Source organism: Hylobates moloch, unplaced genomic scaffold, assembly GCF_009828535.3.
Source record: "Hylobates moloch isolate HMO894 unplaced genomic scaffold, HMol_V3 SCAFFOLD_1, whole genome shotgun sequence".
In the NCBI taxonomy this organism is placed as follows: Eukaryota; Metazoa; Chordata; class Mammalia; order Primates; family Hylobatidae; genus Hylobates; species Hylobates moloch.
In genome coordinates, this window is record NW_026652276.1 from 209800028 (window position 1) to 209815617 (window position 15590).

The window sequence follows — 15590 nt, forward strand, 5'->3', positions numbered from 1 at the left end:
TGAGTGTAGATGAACTGGGAAGGCTTGGAAGGGTCAGGTGCCCCTCGCAACCACGAGTGGGCTGACTTCCTCAGTACTGCTAGCAGTTAAGTAACTGCCAACAATCATTCCTGAGTTTCTATTTATTGGTTTCTTAAAAATAAAATGAAAACAATAAAAAACCTGGCTGTCACTTATAGATCTCTGTGTTGTAGTAGCCAGTTGTGGATGAACATTATCAAGAAGTGACAGATGTAACAAACTCCAGAGGTAAAGGCAGACCAGTGTGTGGTACAATTCACTGCTCCCAAGCCAGGCTAGGGCTCCCCTTGGTAGTAGCTTTTGGCTGCTCTGGTGGCCTGTGCTGGAGCTTAAGTTGGAACCCACGGGACCTTGATGCCCACAGCCCTGGGGATGAATGCATCCCTTTAGCCCCAGCAGTTTCTCTCCCTTCTTTCAAGCTCCTTGTCCCCACCAAGTTCATCCTTATAACCAACTAAATATACCCTTTTAAGACTCTCAGCTCTTTGACATAAAGAACCTACCCTGGCCGGGTGCAGTGGCTCACGCCTGTAGTCCCAGCACTTTGGGAGGCCGAGGTGGGCAGATCACGAGGTCAGGAGTTCGAGACCAGCCTGGCCAACATGGTGAAACCCCATCTCTACTAAAAATACAAATATTAGCTGGTCGTGGTGGTGGGTGCCTGTAATCCTAGCTGCTTGGGAGGCTGGGGCAGGAGAATCGCTTGACCCCAGGAGGCAGAGGTTGCAGTGAGCTGAGATCCCATCATTGCACTCCAGCCTGGGCAACAGAGCAAGACTCCGTCTCAAAAGAAAAAAAAAAAAAGGAAAGGAAAAAAAGAAAAAACCTACCCTTTTCAGTCTCTGTGGAGTGGAAGATATCAATGGCTTTTCCCATTTTTGCTGAAGGAGAATTCTTGGAAGGCAATGTTCTCATTTGCTGGTAATCTATCCCAAAGAATCAGGCACATCTTGTTGCAAAATCTTGAACCTTTAAGGTCTCTTGGTTTTGGCTTTCATCTTATGATTCACTTAAATCAGGGCTACACAAGGTAGACATTTACATAAACTCATGAATGTTGATGCCATTCAAAAGCACAATTTCCTTTATGTCTTAGGTGTGCATTCTCAGTTATTGTTCTTTATAACAATTCCCTTCAGATACATAAGGACTACAAGTTACTGTGTTTTAGTACAGTCTTGCTGGAAATAGCCCCAGTGATGATGATCTGTGTTCCACATAATCATGACCAACATTTCATGGCTAATCCTATCATGGAACAGAGAATTCTGTGGGGAGATGATTTAGGCAAGTTCAGGTGCAGTTAGCTGACCTGCCCACATGGACGGGACATACTCATCCTATTTCTACTAGACAATGCCATGCAGAAACACAGCATCTCCATTAAGTGAGCTGATCCCGAACAGTTCCTTTTTAAATTAAAATCTAGACGGGCATCCTTGCTCTGCCGAAAGTTTCAGAGCAGCCCTTTCAAATAATCTGTAAGGCTTAAGTAAGCAGTGAGGTTCTGACACGATGGCTGGGGTAATGTGCTGATCCTTGGAATCTGCTATCACTCTAAAACACTCAAGTTTTTTTCTCTCCTTCTAATATTGCCTCTTTAGAGATTAAAACCCTGTGTACCACTGATGTTATGCTGGAAGATTTGTTTCACCAATTCCTATTGTTCTGTAGCTTGAGGATTTATGCCCAGGAGTGAAAAAGTTAAAGTGACAGGCAAAGAAATGGCAGAGAAGTGTCAGTATATCAACAACACTGCCAGATGTATCACATTAGAATACAGCTCTGCAGTTATTAGCTCAAAGCCCAATTGCCATAACAGACTGTTATGATTCCATTTATTAAAAACTCAGGAAAATGCAAACTAATCTACAGTGACAGAAAACAAACCAGTGGTTACGTGGAAATGGGGATGGATGGGAAGAGGCAGGAAACAGGGATTACCTAGGGGTTCAAGGAAACTTTTGGCAATAAAGAGTATGTTCACTACCCTGATTGTGATAACGGTTTCATGGATGTATGTCAAAGCTTATCAAAGTGTATACCTTAAACACATGCAAATTATGTTAATGATACTTCAATAAAGTTTTTTTTTTTTTTTTTAAAGACCAATAAATCTGTAGGTCAGGAAACTGTCTACTTGGGTGGCCATAGTAGAAAAACCATACCACACTATTTAACTGAAAGAGTAACCCAACTCCCTTTCCCACTGAGGCTACATAAAAGGGTAAAATGTAAGCGTGATGAGCTTTGGTGTGGATTAGGATAATAAAAAGTGCAGAATGAGCGGTTTCCCTGAAGTCTGAAGGGTCTGTGGCATCAGGGCAGGGGCCTGCCCTTTCAACTCCATCCCCAGATGTCTATCAGGCACTAAAGGCTGCTTCCAAAGCTAGTCTAGCCGAACCATTTCCGAGGTACAAGGCAGTGAATGAAAGTAAAAACAAAGAAACACTGGTTAAATTTTAAAAATTTATTCTTTTTCTTTTGTTGCTGTTGATTTGTTCTTGAGATGGCTACAACACCAGACAGAACAGTGCCCTCATATCTGATGGCTGTGAAGGGCTGCACTCCTTTGAAACATTAAGATCTGTTTTGGGCTTCCCTCTTCGGCCTCACCCTCCCCTTAAAATCAAGTCATTTCCACACTTTTTAGTAAAATACTAAATGACACGTCATCCCTTGTTAGCCCTGTAAACATTTTTTCTCCACACACCCTCCCTCTTTTTTTCTCTCATGTCTCTGGGTGAATAATCCACTAAGAAAAAAACCTTAAAAAAAAACGTATACATTTATATCCTGCACCCCCCGCCCACCCGAGTTTTGGCTCATCTCTCCAAGGCAGACAACAATCTGATGTGGATTGGAAGTGGACTGAGAGAATGAACGGGGTCAGGGTTCAGATATCCATAAATTCTGACCCTGGCAGGTCCTGAGCATCACCAATGTGACCACGATAGAAAGCAGAACAAGTTCCTTGCTTACTCCTCCTTGTCTAAACAACTCTAAAGGTGGGAAGAAACAGCTGGGGAAGGTAGAAGAAATTTCTACTCATTTGCATTTAAAAGGAGGAAAGAAAGGAAGGGTAGGAGAGGAAAGAGAGGACAAAACAATAGAAAACCTGAACAAATGACCCTGACCCTCTTCTTCCAATTGCAGCTATTTAATTCATGTGAATCCCCACATTATCCCTAAGTAAATATTTTGTTTCACAGAAAGCTTGTCCTTTTGTTTTTCCGTGTACACGTGCGCACTGGCACTTGTGCGTGTATGTGTGTGTGCGTGCATGTGTCATTTGCTACCAGGTAAATGTTTCAGTTCTGGTTTCTGTTTAGTCTTCCTTTTTTTTCTTTTTTCTTTACTTAAAATTATTTTTCCTTTTAGAAAGTTCACCAGGAAACCAGCTCCCCTCCCACCACGCCGGGCAGGCCACAGCCATCTTTTTAAAATCCGCGCTGATTTTCCCTCACACCCCCAAACAGGAACTCCTCAGGATGGCCTCGGAAGGCTGGAGTCTCTCCCTGTCTGGCGGGACACCCTGGTGGCGGTGAAGGCCCCTCTGCCACAACGGAGGTTTCTGATTGTGGGACACAGTCTGGTTTTTGTTTTCTTCCTGTCTTCTAATTAAAAAAGACATTCCCTGACAAAAGAGATAAGACAGTCAATAACTGCACCAGAAAATACAGCATTTAATAAAATCAACCTTAAGGCAGAGGTTTCTATATTTCCTCAGGTACCTAATTCTGAAGTCTGCCATATGAACTCAGAAAAAAATAAAATAAAATAAAAATAAAAGTCTGGCGTTTTAACTTGTGGGTTCAATGGAGCTACTGCTTTAATTAGACACCGTCTGCAGTGTGCTTCCCATGCTGAGTGTATTGTGGAAACAAGGGATGATGTGTCAGGAGGGCAAAGAGCCAGCAGGTCCAGGCCTCCCATTCCAAAGCAACCAGGGAAGCTTCGCCTCAGTCTGCTAAATCCCACAGGCTTCATGTCCATTTTATTTTGAAAGAAGGCTTTGCCTACTAGTAACAGTTGAAAACAAAACAAAACAAAACACCAATTTAGATGCTATCAAAAGGATACTGTATTAAAGTGGAGTAGTTCAAAGTGAGGACTCTGGTACCAGAATATCTACATGTGAATTCTGGCTCCACCAATAACTGTCAAATTGTTAAACATTGTTGAACCTCAATTTCCTCATTTGTAAAATGGGAAAAATAGTAACAAATCCAGAAAAGCAGATGAGGATTATCTTAGTTAATACATCTAAAACACTTAAAACAGTGCCCTGACACACAGTAAGGGCACAAAGTTAACCATGAACACCTACAGCTGTCCATGAGCAACCTTATGAGGCGTATCAATGTCAGCTAACCCAGACACCATGCAAAACCGGGAGATCCCAAATGATATTATTACTCATTAAAACAATCAAAGTTGAGAAATGATTTTGGGTGTGACAAGGCACTGCTGAACATCACCTTTACCTACGAATGCATTTAACACAGAAACTACCAGTGAGTGCTACAGATTCATCAAGAATTGCCTCCTGGGAGAAGAAACTCACCTTGAGACATCAAAGGGTGGGCTTAGAGAAGAGCTGCCTTTCTTCTCTCCGTCAAGAAACTGGCACCCAAATTCTACTACCCACTCCTTTCAGCTAAGCTTCTTGCTTTGCTTCAGAATCAGTAGACAGAAAGCACGTGAAGAAAAGTGCTCATCGGGAGCCAAAGATGCTCCTCCTTTAAGGGCCAAGCATCCCTAACCTGAATAGCCAAAATGCTTCAACGGCTGAAACTTTTTGAACGCTGATATGTCCCTCAAGGGAATGTGCATTGGAGCATTTTGGATTTTGGATTTTTGGATTAGGAATGCCCAACTGGTGTGCATTCTGCAAATATTCAAAATCCCCAAAAATCCAAAATTGAAAAACACTTCTGAAAGTGTTTTTTTCCTCCGAAATCCCAAGCATTTTGGATAAGGGATATTCAATTCAAACCTCCTGCCCTGGTCAAAACCTGGCACTTCAGCATTCAGGTCATAAAAGTGATAAGAATAAACTCTTTGCTCATTACATCTGGAGGGTCAGTTTTAGGAGACTGGCACCACATATAACAGTCAACTTGAGGTTGTTTTCGCCAAAGTGGCCAGGTTAAAAATACTTATTTGTTTGTTGCCATGTACACTTACCATCTTAGAAGTGTCTGTGAGGGGAAGGGGGAAGAAAATGTTTCAATGTACTTTGTAACAGTTACTTTCTTATGGAGGTGAAAATGGTACCCCAAAGACACTGACAATTCCTGGCTGCCCAGGCCCAAGAAAATCCGGGCCCTGTATATTCCAGCTGTTCACCACAGTTAAACCGCTGAGTCCTTCCCTGACTCTAGCTATAAGACTGGTCCCATGATAGGCATTAAAACCTATCTCCATTCCCAGGAATCCCCGACAGTCCGACAGTCCAGAGAAAAGCTGGGAACTATGTATCCTCACCTGGGTGACAGGCACAGTGCAGGAGTGTGAGCTATCGAAACAACCTGGTGAAGTCTCGCAAGGCCCAGCAAACTTGCTTACATTCCTCAGCACTAGAAAAGAAAAGGTAGGTTGGTCCTTGACTGAGGAGAAAGACAGAATATGCTGAAAAACAACTGCAACATTGGGGCACACTGAGAACCGTCCCAACTCCGCTAGGAGCTCTCTCCATCGTCTCCTGAGCGACCCTGGCTTCAGATCTTTCTGTAATTCAGGGCAAAAATTATTATATATGAGAAAAGTTATAAACTTGGTGGTCTTCAAAGGGTGGACTCTGGACACAAACTGCCCGAGTTTGAATCTTGGCTCCACTGTGCCCTTGAACAAGTTACCAATCTTTGTCTCAGTTTCCTCATCCATTATCTACTTCATAACACTGTTTAGAGGATTAAAATCATCCACATACAGAGTGCTTATGAAAATAGAGCAGTGAACAAAATAGTATTCAATAAATGTAGGCTGCTACAACAACACTTGGTTGCTAAGGCTCTCATAAGTTTCCTCATTCTCTTCCAAAGATAGATTTTGTTTACAAAGGCTGGTCTAGCAACTAAGTCTCCACCAGTCATTGATTTTCTAGTTGAACAGGCTGCTCAGGATTTCCTCCTGTGGGAGGAAGAGGGAGAGAGGAAAGGGTTAAAGCACGTAGAAAGAGAGACGAAGCAGGAGATGCCTATGTGATATGAATAGCCCAATATTCATCTGACCCTGTTTTTTCAAAAGCCCCCCGACCTCCCTTTGTCCAAAACTGTCACCAAGAAACCAGCTGATACCAGCTTCATTCTACTGTATCTGTCTTCATAACAGTTTTTGCTAAATGAACATGAGGCTAAGCTAAAGCAGTGGAGAAGGAAGCACTTCTTTTTTTTTTTTGATATGGAGTCATGTCATCCAGGCTGGAGTGCAATGGCACGATCTCAGCTCACTGCAACTTCCGCTCCCAGGTTCAAGTGATTCTCCTGCCTCAGCCTCCCCAGTAGCTGGGATCACAGGTGCCCACCACCACGCCCGGCTAATTTTTTGTATTTTTAGTAGAGATGTGGTTTCATCATGTTGGCCAGGCTGGTCTCAAACTCCTGACCTTGTGATCCGCCCGCCTCGGCCTCCCAAAGTGCTGGGATTACAGGCATGAGCCACCGCGCCCGGCCAGGAAGCAATTCTTAATATGCTTGCCTTCCTGTGGCCCTCTCCCTGGCTCAACTAAGATACCAGTGCCTACAGCCTAGGATTCAATGCAGATGAAAACACACTTTCCATCTCATAATGGTTAAACACCAGGGAAGGGAACTGCTCTAAGTGATCCAACAGAAAAGGTGAAAATAGAGCTATCCACTTAGGTTCCTACATCCAGATTTTCCCATCCATTATAAGTTCTGAAACATCATTAAGAACCTTGACTTAGACCCCATGACTTGATTCAACAGAACATTCTAGAAACTTTCTTCTAGTCTCTCCATCCTAAAAATGTAATGAAAATAAGGCAGGTGGCCAGGCACAGTGGCTCATGCTTGTAATCCCAACACAGGGAGACCCCGTCTCTACAAATAATTTAAAACTTAGCTGGGTGTGGTGGTGCACACCTGTGGTCCCAGCTACTCACAAAGCTAAGGCAGGAGGATAACCTGAGCTGGGGAGGTTAAGGTTGCAGTGAGCCATGATAGTGCCACTGCACTCCAGGCTGGACAACAGAGTGAGACCCTGTCTCAAAAAAAAGAAAAAAGAAAGAAAATGAGAAAGGTCTTTTGGCTATATTGGAATTGCCATTACCTCTGTGGATTTAATAAGCTTCAATTAAAGTGTTACATTTCTCATTTTACTTCCAAATTAATACTGCCTGTTAAGGAGGCAGCCAGGGCATATGAGCCCATATCACTGATGCTCCCAATATCAGGAAGGAGGAAGATCTGTAACCCAAGAGAAGTTGCTATGTGGTGTGTTATTACAAGCGACTAAGATCATAGAAAACCCTGAAACTTAGGACAGTGCTGGAGACTGAGATTTTTTTGCTATCCTAATGTCTTACATGTTTTAAATCTTACCCTTCTTCAAGAGACTTCTGTTTTGTTTTGTTTTCAAAACAGATAGAAACAGGGTCTCACTGTGTTGCCCAGGCTGCTCTAACCTCTGGGCTCAAGCTATCGTCCTGCCTCAGCCTCCAAAAGTGCTGGGATTACAGGCGTGAGTCACTGTGCCCGGCAGAGACTTTGGAAGAGAAATGATAACTTCACAGCCTCCTTTGTGGCACATGAGAAAAAGTATTGAAACCAAAATGCAAGTGTGGGAGAAATGCAGTGCGATAGGGTGAAATGAGGGACAGGTGACATTGTCAACTCGGCTTCTGCCCCAATCCTATCTGCAAGTGCTTTGGTGTCAAACACTTTAGCCAAATGTTTAACTGAAGTGTCCTTGGTGGGGAGCCCATAGAAATGGATCCAAAAGCTCCTTGAGGCCGGGTGCTGTGGCTCACACCTGTAATTGCAGCACTTTGGGAGGCCAAGGCGGATAGATCACCTGAGGTCAGGAGTTTGAGACCAGCCTGGCCAACATGGTGAAACCCACCTCCATTAAAAATACAAAAATTAGCCAGGCGTGGTGGTGGGCACCTGTGGTCCCAGCTACTCGGGAGGCTGAGGCCGGAGAATCACTTAAACCCAGGGGGCAGAGGTTGCAGTGAGCTGAGATCACACTACTGCACTTCAACCTGGGCAACAGAGCAAGGCCCCGTCTCAAAAAAAAAATAAATAAATAAATAAAAAATAAAAAAGCTCCATGAATGTTAGAACTATAGTTATGTGCTACAATGATGTTTTGGCCAACGATGGACTGCATGTATGACAGTGGTCCTATGAGTATAAAAGAGATGAAGAACTGCACATTGCGTTACTCACATGCTTGTGGTGATGCTGGTATAAACAAACCTATTGCACTGCCAGTCGTATAAAAGGACAACACAAACAATTATCTACAGTACACAATACTTGATCATAAACAACTATATTACTGGGTTATGTATTTACTATACTATACTTTTTATCATTTAGAGTATATTCCTTCTACTTACACACACAAAAAAATTTTACTGTAAAACAGCCTCAGGCAGGTCCTTCGGGAGGGATTCCAGAAGAAGACATTGTTATCCTAGGAGATGGCAGCTCCACGTATGTTATTGCCCTTGAAGACCTTCTAAGTGGGACAAGATGTAACAAGGTGGAAGACAACGATATTGATGATCTTGACCCTGTGTAGGTCTAGGCTAATATGTGTCTGTGTCTTAGCTTTTAACAAAAAAGTTTAAAAGCTAAAAAATAAATAAATAATTTTAAGAATAGAAAAAAGCTTATGAAGATATAAAGAAAAAAATTTTTAATGAGCTGTACAGTTTGTGTTTTAAGCTAGGTGTTATTACAAAGGAGTCCAAGAATTAAAAAAAAATTTAGTTTATAAAGTAAAAAAGTTACAGTAAGCAAGGGTTAATTTGTTGTTGTTGTTATTATTATTATTATTATTTTGAGACAGAGTCTCACTCTGTCGCCCAGGCTGGAGTGCGGTGGCACGATCTCGGCCCACTGCAACCTCTGCCTCCCAGGTTCAAGCGATTCTCCAGCCTCAGCCTCCTGAGTAGCTGGGATTACAGGTGCCCACCACCACGCCTGGCTAATTTTTAAAATTTTTGGTAGAGATGGGGTTTCACCATGTTGGCCAGGCTGGTCTCAAACTCCCAACCTCAAGTGATCTGCCTGCCTCGGCCTCCCAAAGTGCTGGGATTACAGGCATGAGCCACTGTGCCTGGCCAAGGGTTAATTTATTATTGATGAAAAAATTTTTTTTATAAATTTAGTGTAGCCTAAAGTATATAGTATCTATAAAAAGTCTACAGTAGTGTACGGTAATGTCCTAGGCCTTCTATTCCCTCACCACTCACTCATTGACTCACCTAGAGCAACTTCCAGTTCTGCAAGTTCCATTCATGGTAAGTGCCCTCATACAGGTATACCTTTTTTTTCTCTTTTATACTGTATTTTTACTGTACCTTTTCTATGTTTAGATATGTTTGGATATATAAATTCTTACCATTGTATTACAATTGCATACAGTATTCAGTATAGTAACCTGCTATACAGGTTTGTAGCCTAGGAGCAATAGGCTACACTATATAGACCAGGTGTCCGGTAGGCTATACCATCTAGGTTTGTAGAAGTATACTCCATGATGTTTGCACAACAACTAAACCACCTAATGACACATTTCTTGGAACATATCCCCATCATTAAGTAACACATGACTGTATATTCTGTCTCAGTCCTTCTGACATTTGATATTTCTTAGCTTTTTATTTTATTTATTTACTTTTTCAACTGCCAGTATTTTTTAGATTCTGTTTTCTGGCTTCTAGTCCCCAAATTCCTATCCTTCCACCATATTTCTGAAAGCTTTTATGGTCGTTATTTCTCGAGCCCCGTAAGATTACTAGTGGAGTGCTGAGAAATGAGATCCTTTTGATCCGATGACCTGGTAGGTAACAGAAAATAATGAAACTCTGATGACTTGACTAGGGATTCAACCCCTTACTGGCCTCTAATTCCAGTATCAATGCTTCCCATGTTCAACATCTTTTGGCTTTGAAGAGCCCCAGGCAAGTGACAAGTAGTCACAGAATAAACACCAAGATGGAGAAATGGAAATGATGGCAGGGTTTCTTCTAGTCCCAGTTGGTCTTAGTTAATGATAGGCTCATTTGGCATTTGGAAAGCAAGAATGTTATTTTAGAATGAAACGTCCCAGCTTTCTTCAAGTTGACCAACTAAAAAAGCTAGGGAATTAATTACCAGTACCATGTGAAAAGCAGGCTTGGACTTGCTGAAATGAAACTGAACCCGTTCACCCTCTCTGCCAGAATGGCAAACAAAGTAGCATGTTGAGGCAGGTGTTACAGACCTTAAAATCAAAAGGGAGACTGAGTCATGCATGGGACAGAAAGTTCAAGGGCTTTCTGTCCTGTCTACTACAGGCATTCTAGAGGAAGAGAATTACTAAGAGGAGATGAGCAATCTCAAGTCCTTTCTCTAGCACCTCAACATGAGCTCTTACTTCTGTTCATTTCCCACCACTATATTACATATGTTACAGCCTGCTATAGGAAGAGCTGCAAAACTTGTTTAGCAATGAAAGATCAAGTAGGTCAGGTTGGCGGTGCACCTTATTTTCCCATATCACAGGGCAAAGATCACAGGTTTTTTTTTCCCCCCACAGCACTGCTTTACTTAGGTCTCTCTTCCTTGCCCCAAGATTTATCTTAAATTAGGAAAGGATATCTATGACCTTGATTTCAGACTTACCATATTATTTTATCTGTCATATATTAGTCCCACTGAGGGAAAGAGGGCTTGACAGAGACTTATTCTAGAATGTGTGGGATTCCAGAATCTGTGGGTGGCTGCCTTAGAGTCAACAGGAGACATGTCCCAGCTAGTTTTGCAAGTACATAATGACATTCTAGAAGTTTCTCCTCCGAGGAGAAAGGAGTTAACATTCACTGATCACTGTGCAAGATCTTCTTTAGATTTCCATTTGGTATCTCATAATAACCTTATGAGACTGGCAGTACTAACCCTATTTCACTTGATAAATAAACTGAAGTTCAAAGTAATAGGGTATGTGCCAAGATTCAAACCAACATACTTGACTCCAAACCCCATCTTTGGAGGGTTTCCCCTAGGTTCCCATTTGCTTTAGGAAAATTAGAGTCAATAGGATCCTGCCCTTATACTGTAACCAGCACTGAATGGAATAATGCAAAACAGAAGCAGAGAGAAGCAACTACTATACTTCTTTCCCCTGAGACAGCTTGTAGATAGAATACTCTACTTCTACTGAGAAGATTCACAGTAAAAGCAATCAAAGAATTTTTAAGGTCACCCCAGTCAATATATGCCTACCCAGTGGAGGGGAAATCCCCACTTCTGGCAAAATGTATCATGAAGGGTCACATGCTATTTTTCAGTCATGCATGTCACTTGATCTATGGCTAAAAGTGAGTTATTTCTGGGGCATACTGGGCTTACTACTTAAGCCACTTAGTAGACTATAAAATAATAGCATTCTATGGTTTGGGATTTTAACATTAACAAAATTGTTGGAGACATTCCAGAAGATGAGAAAGTAAACTATTTTGGAAAGTGACATTAAGAAATCAATTCTGAGAAAAGACAACTAGCTCTGGTATCACTGCTTAAAGTTCATTTTCTTTCCCTTCTAAGTCTGATTTTACCCATAAAATTGTAATTTATGCTCATAAAAAAGTGCACATAGTACAGAAAGTTATGAAAAGCCTCCCTCCCCTCCTAGTCTCACTTACATATCTTTCCAAAAACTTACTGTGCAGAAAGTAGCCTGTGTGTGTGTGTATGATTTATAATAAAACAGCTCTTTAAAGTACAAGTTGGTTCGTTTACAATAGCATAAAAAAATACTTATGAAAAAATTTAACCAAGGAGGTGAAAAACTTATACACTGAAAACTACAAAATGTAGCTGAAAGAAATTAAAGACACCAATAAATGGAACAATATACTGTATTTGTCGATTTGGAGATTTAATATTGTTAAGATTTCAATACTACTCAAAGCAATCTATAGATTCAATACAATCCCCATCAAAATCCCAACAACCTCTTGTACAGAAAAATCTACCCTAAAATTCATATGGAATTTCAAGGGTCCCCAAGTGGCCAAAACAATCTTCTTTTTTTTTTGAGATGGAGTCTCACTCTGTCGCCCAGGCTGGAGTGCAGTGGCGTGATCTCAGCTCACTGCAAGCTCCACCTCCCGGGTTCACGCCATTCTCCTGCCTCAGCCTCTCGAGTAGCTGGGACTACAGGTGCCCACCACCATGCCTGGATAATTTTTTTATTTTTAGTAGAGACGGGGTTTCACTGTTTTAGCCAGGATGGTCTCGATCTCCTGACCTCGTGATCCGCCTGCCTCAGCCTCCCAAAGTGCTGGGATTACAGGCATGAGCCACCAAGCCTGGCCACCAAAACAATCTTTAAAGCAAACATTACAGGCCTCATATTCCTGATTCTAAAATTTATTACAAAGCCACAGTAATCAAAACAGCATGGTATTGACATAAAGAAATACATCATAGACCAATGGAATAGAACAGGGAGCCCATTAATAAATTCTCCTGTATATGGTCAAATGATTTTCAACAAGGATGTCAAGACCATTCAGTGCAGAAAGGACAGTCTTTTCAACAAATGGTGCTGGGAAAACTGGATATCCACAAGCAAAAGAAAGAGGCCGGACCCTTACCTAATACCACATACAAAAATTAACTCAAAAAGGATCAAAGACCTGATATAAGACCTAAAACTGTAAAACTCTTAGAAGAAAACCTAGGCGGAAAACTTCATGACATGAAATCTGGCAATGATTTCCTAGATATGACACCAAACAGACAACAAAAGCAAAACAGATAAACTAGGCTACATCAAAATTAAAAACTTCTGTGCATCAAGGGACACAATCAACAGAATGAAAAGGCAACCTAAAGAATGGAAGAAAATGTTTGCAAATCATGTACCTGATAAGGAATTAATATCCCAAATATAAAAGGAACTCCTGCAACTAAACAACAAAAGAAACCTAATTTTTAAATAGGCAAAGCACTTGAATAGACATTTCTCCAAGAAGATAAACAAATGGCCAATAAGCATACGAAAAGATGCTCAACATCACTAATCATTAGGGAAATGCAAATGAAAACCGCAATGAGATAACACTTCACACTTGGTGTGAAATGCTAAGATGGCTACTCTCAAAAACCCAGAAAATAACAAGTGTTGGTGAGGATGTGGAGAAATTGGAACTTTGTGCACTGCTAGTGGGAATGTAAAATGGTGCAGCTGCTATGGAAAACAGTATGATGGTTCTTCAAAAAATTAAAGAAGATTAAATAGAATCACCATATGATCCAGCAATTCCACAAGAATTGAAAGCAGGGGCTGAAAGAGATATTTGTACACCTGTGTTTATAGCAGCCTTACTCACAACAGCTAAGAGGTGGAAGCAACCCAATGGCCATCAACAGATGGAAGGATAAATAAAATGTGGTATATGCATACAATGGACTATTATTTAGCCTTTAAATGGAAGAAAATTCTGGCACACGCTACAACATAGATGAATCCTAAGGACATTATACTAAGTGAGTTAAGCTAGTCACAAAAAGACAAATCTGTATGATCTCACTAATATGAGGTATCTAGAGTAGTCAGACTCAAATATTAAGGAGGAAGGTAATTGCCAGGAGATGGGGAGAAGGGAGAATGGAGAATTGTTGCTTAATGGGTATAGTTTCAGTTTTACAAGATGAAAAAGTTCTTGAGATTGGTTGTGCAACAACATGAATATATACTTAACCCTACTGAACTATGCATTTACAAAAATGGTTAATACTGTAAATTTCATGTTATGTGTATTTTTATAACAATTAAAATATTTTTAAATTATTTTAAAAGCTCAAGTTAGGTTATGTAATACTATTATTTTAACCTTTACAATTTATCTCGCATATTTTTCCGTATTATCACATATTTCTTCTTCCTTGTTCATCTTTGGGACTATTTACTAGTATAAGCACGCTGTTAATTATTTAACTTTTCTCTATTGATGGGCAATTAGAATATTTCCAGTTTTTTCACTACTACTAACCTTGCTCTAACATTCCTTCTTTGACCCATATCGTTCCACACTGTATGATTATAAGTCATTGCCTAAAATTTAGACAAAACTCTAAAGACTCTAGATATAAAAAGAGTATCAGGGCAAGGGAACACGTAGTTATAAAATCCAACTTAAGACCAGGCGCGGTGGCTCATGCCTGTAATCCCAGAACTTTGGGAGGCCGAGGTGGGTGGATCACGAGGTCAGGAGATCGAGACCATCCTGGCTAACACAGTGAAACCCCATCTCTACTAAAAAAATACAAAAAAATTAGCCAGGCGTGGTGGCGGGCGTCTGTAGTCCCAGCTACTTGGGAGGCTGAGGCAGGAGAATGGCGTGAACCCGGGAGGCGGAGCTTTCAGTGAGCCCAGATCGTGCCATTGCACTCCAGCCTGGGCGACACAGTGAGACACCATCTCAAAAAAAAAAAAAAAAAAAAAAAAATCCAACTTAAGTTGCTGTCATTACCATTAAGACCATAAGTCTTGGCTGGGCGCGGTGGCTCACGCTTATAATCCCAGCACTTTGGGAGGCCGAGGCGGGCGGATCACGAGGTCAGGAGATCAAGATCACAGTGAAACCCCGTCTCTACTAAACATACAAAAAATTAGCCAGGTGTGGTGGCGGGCGCCTGTAGTCCCAGCTACTCGGGAGGCTGAGGCAGGAGAATGGCGTGAACCTGGGAGGCGGAGCTTGCAGTGAGCCGAGATTGCGCCACTGCACTCCAGCTTGGGTGACAGAGCGAGACTCCGTCTTAAAGGAAAATATTCAGAAGAAGGAAAAGGCTCTATTTTTGACATTATCTGTAATATGAAAAAACTGAAAAATGATCTAAACGTCTACTAATAGAGGCATTATAAGGAAATCAAGAAACACCTTTATGGCTATAAAGCAATAATTAGGAAGACTATGTAACTGCATTAAAAATATTTATATGTTCACAGTAAAAAAAACACACACACTTTACATTTTAGTCTGTAATCCAGAGATTGTAAGTGCCTCATGGGTCTAATGTATCCCAGGCAGATGTTCTGTTTGGACTACACAACTTCTTTGAAATTAGAATTTGACTATCTTTAGGTACGGTGAACATTCTCCAATTCACTGTCGTCTACATCACTTTCTAATGTTTTATAACCAATGCTTTGCCTTACTCAGGTACCTACATTCTTGACCCCCAAATGTGGATGAAAACTCAGAAGGACTTAGAAAAATATAGACAGATCTCCTGACGGGGAGTGAGCTGCTCAGTGCATTTTCCTTTGGGAGAAACAGTACCTCCACTTACCGCTAAAAAATCTTATACCAGTTAGCA

At 41.2% G+C, this 15590-nt stretch overlaps 1 protein-coding gene across 3 annotated transcripts in view; it reads right to left on the reverse strand.

Annotated features, from left to right (window-relative positions):
• Positions 1-2483: 2483 nt before the first annotated feature.
• Positions 2484-15590, reverse strand: part of TNPO3 (transportin 3) — a 104094-nt gene continuing 90987 nt past the window's right edge. For all 3 annotated transcript variants that reach the window (XM_032761681.2, XM_032761683.2, XM_058426582.1), the window contains 2 exons: positions 5512-5603; positions 2484-3658 (listed from right to left, as the gene is read on the reverse strand). In XM_032761681.2, coding sequence (XP_032617572.1) covers positions 5543-5603 — 61 coding nt within the window. In that variant the 3' untranslated portion in view covers positions 2484-3658; positions 5512-5542. The remainder of the gene's footprint in view (positions 3659-5511; positions 5604-15590) is intronic.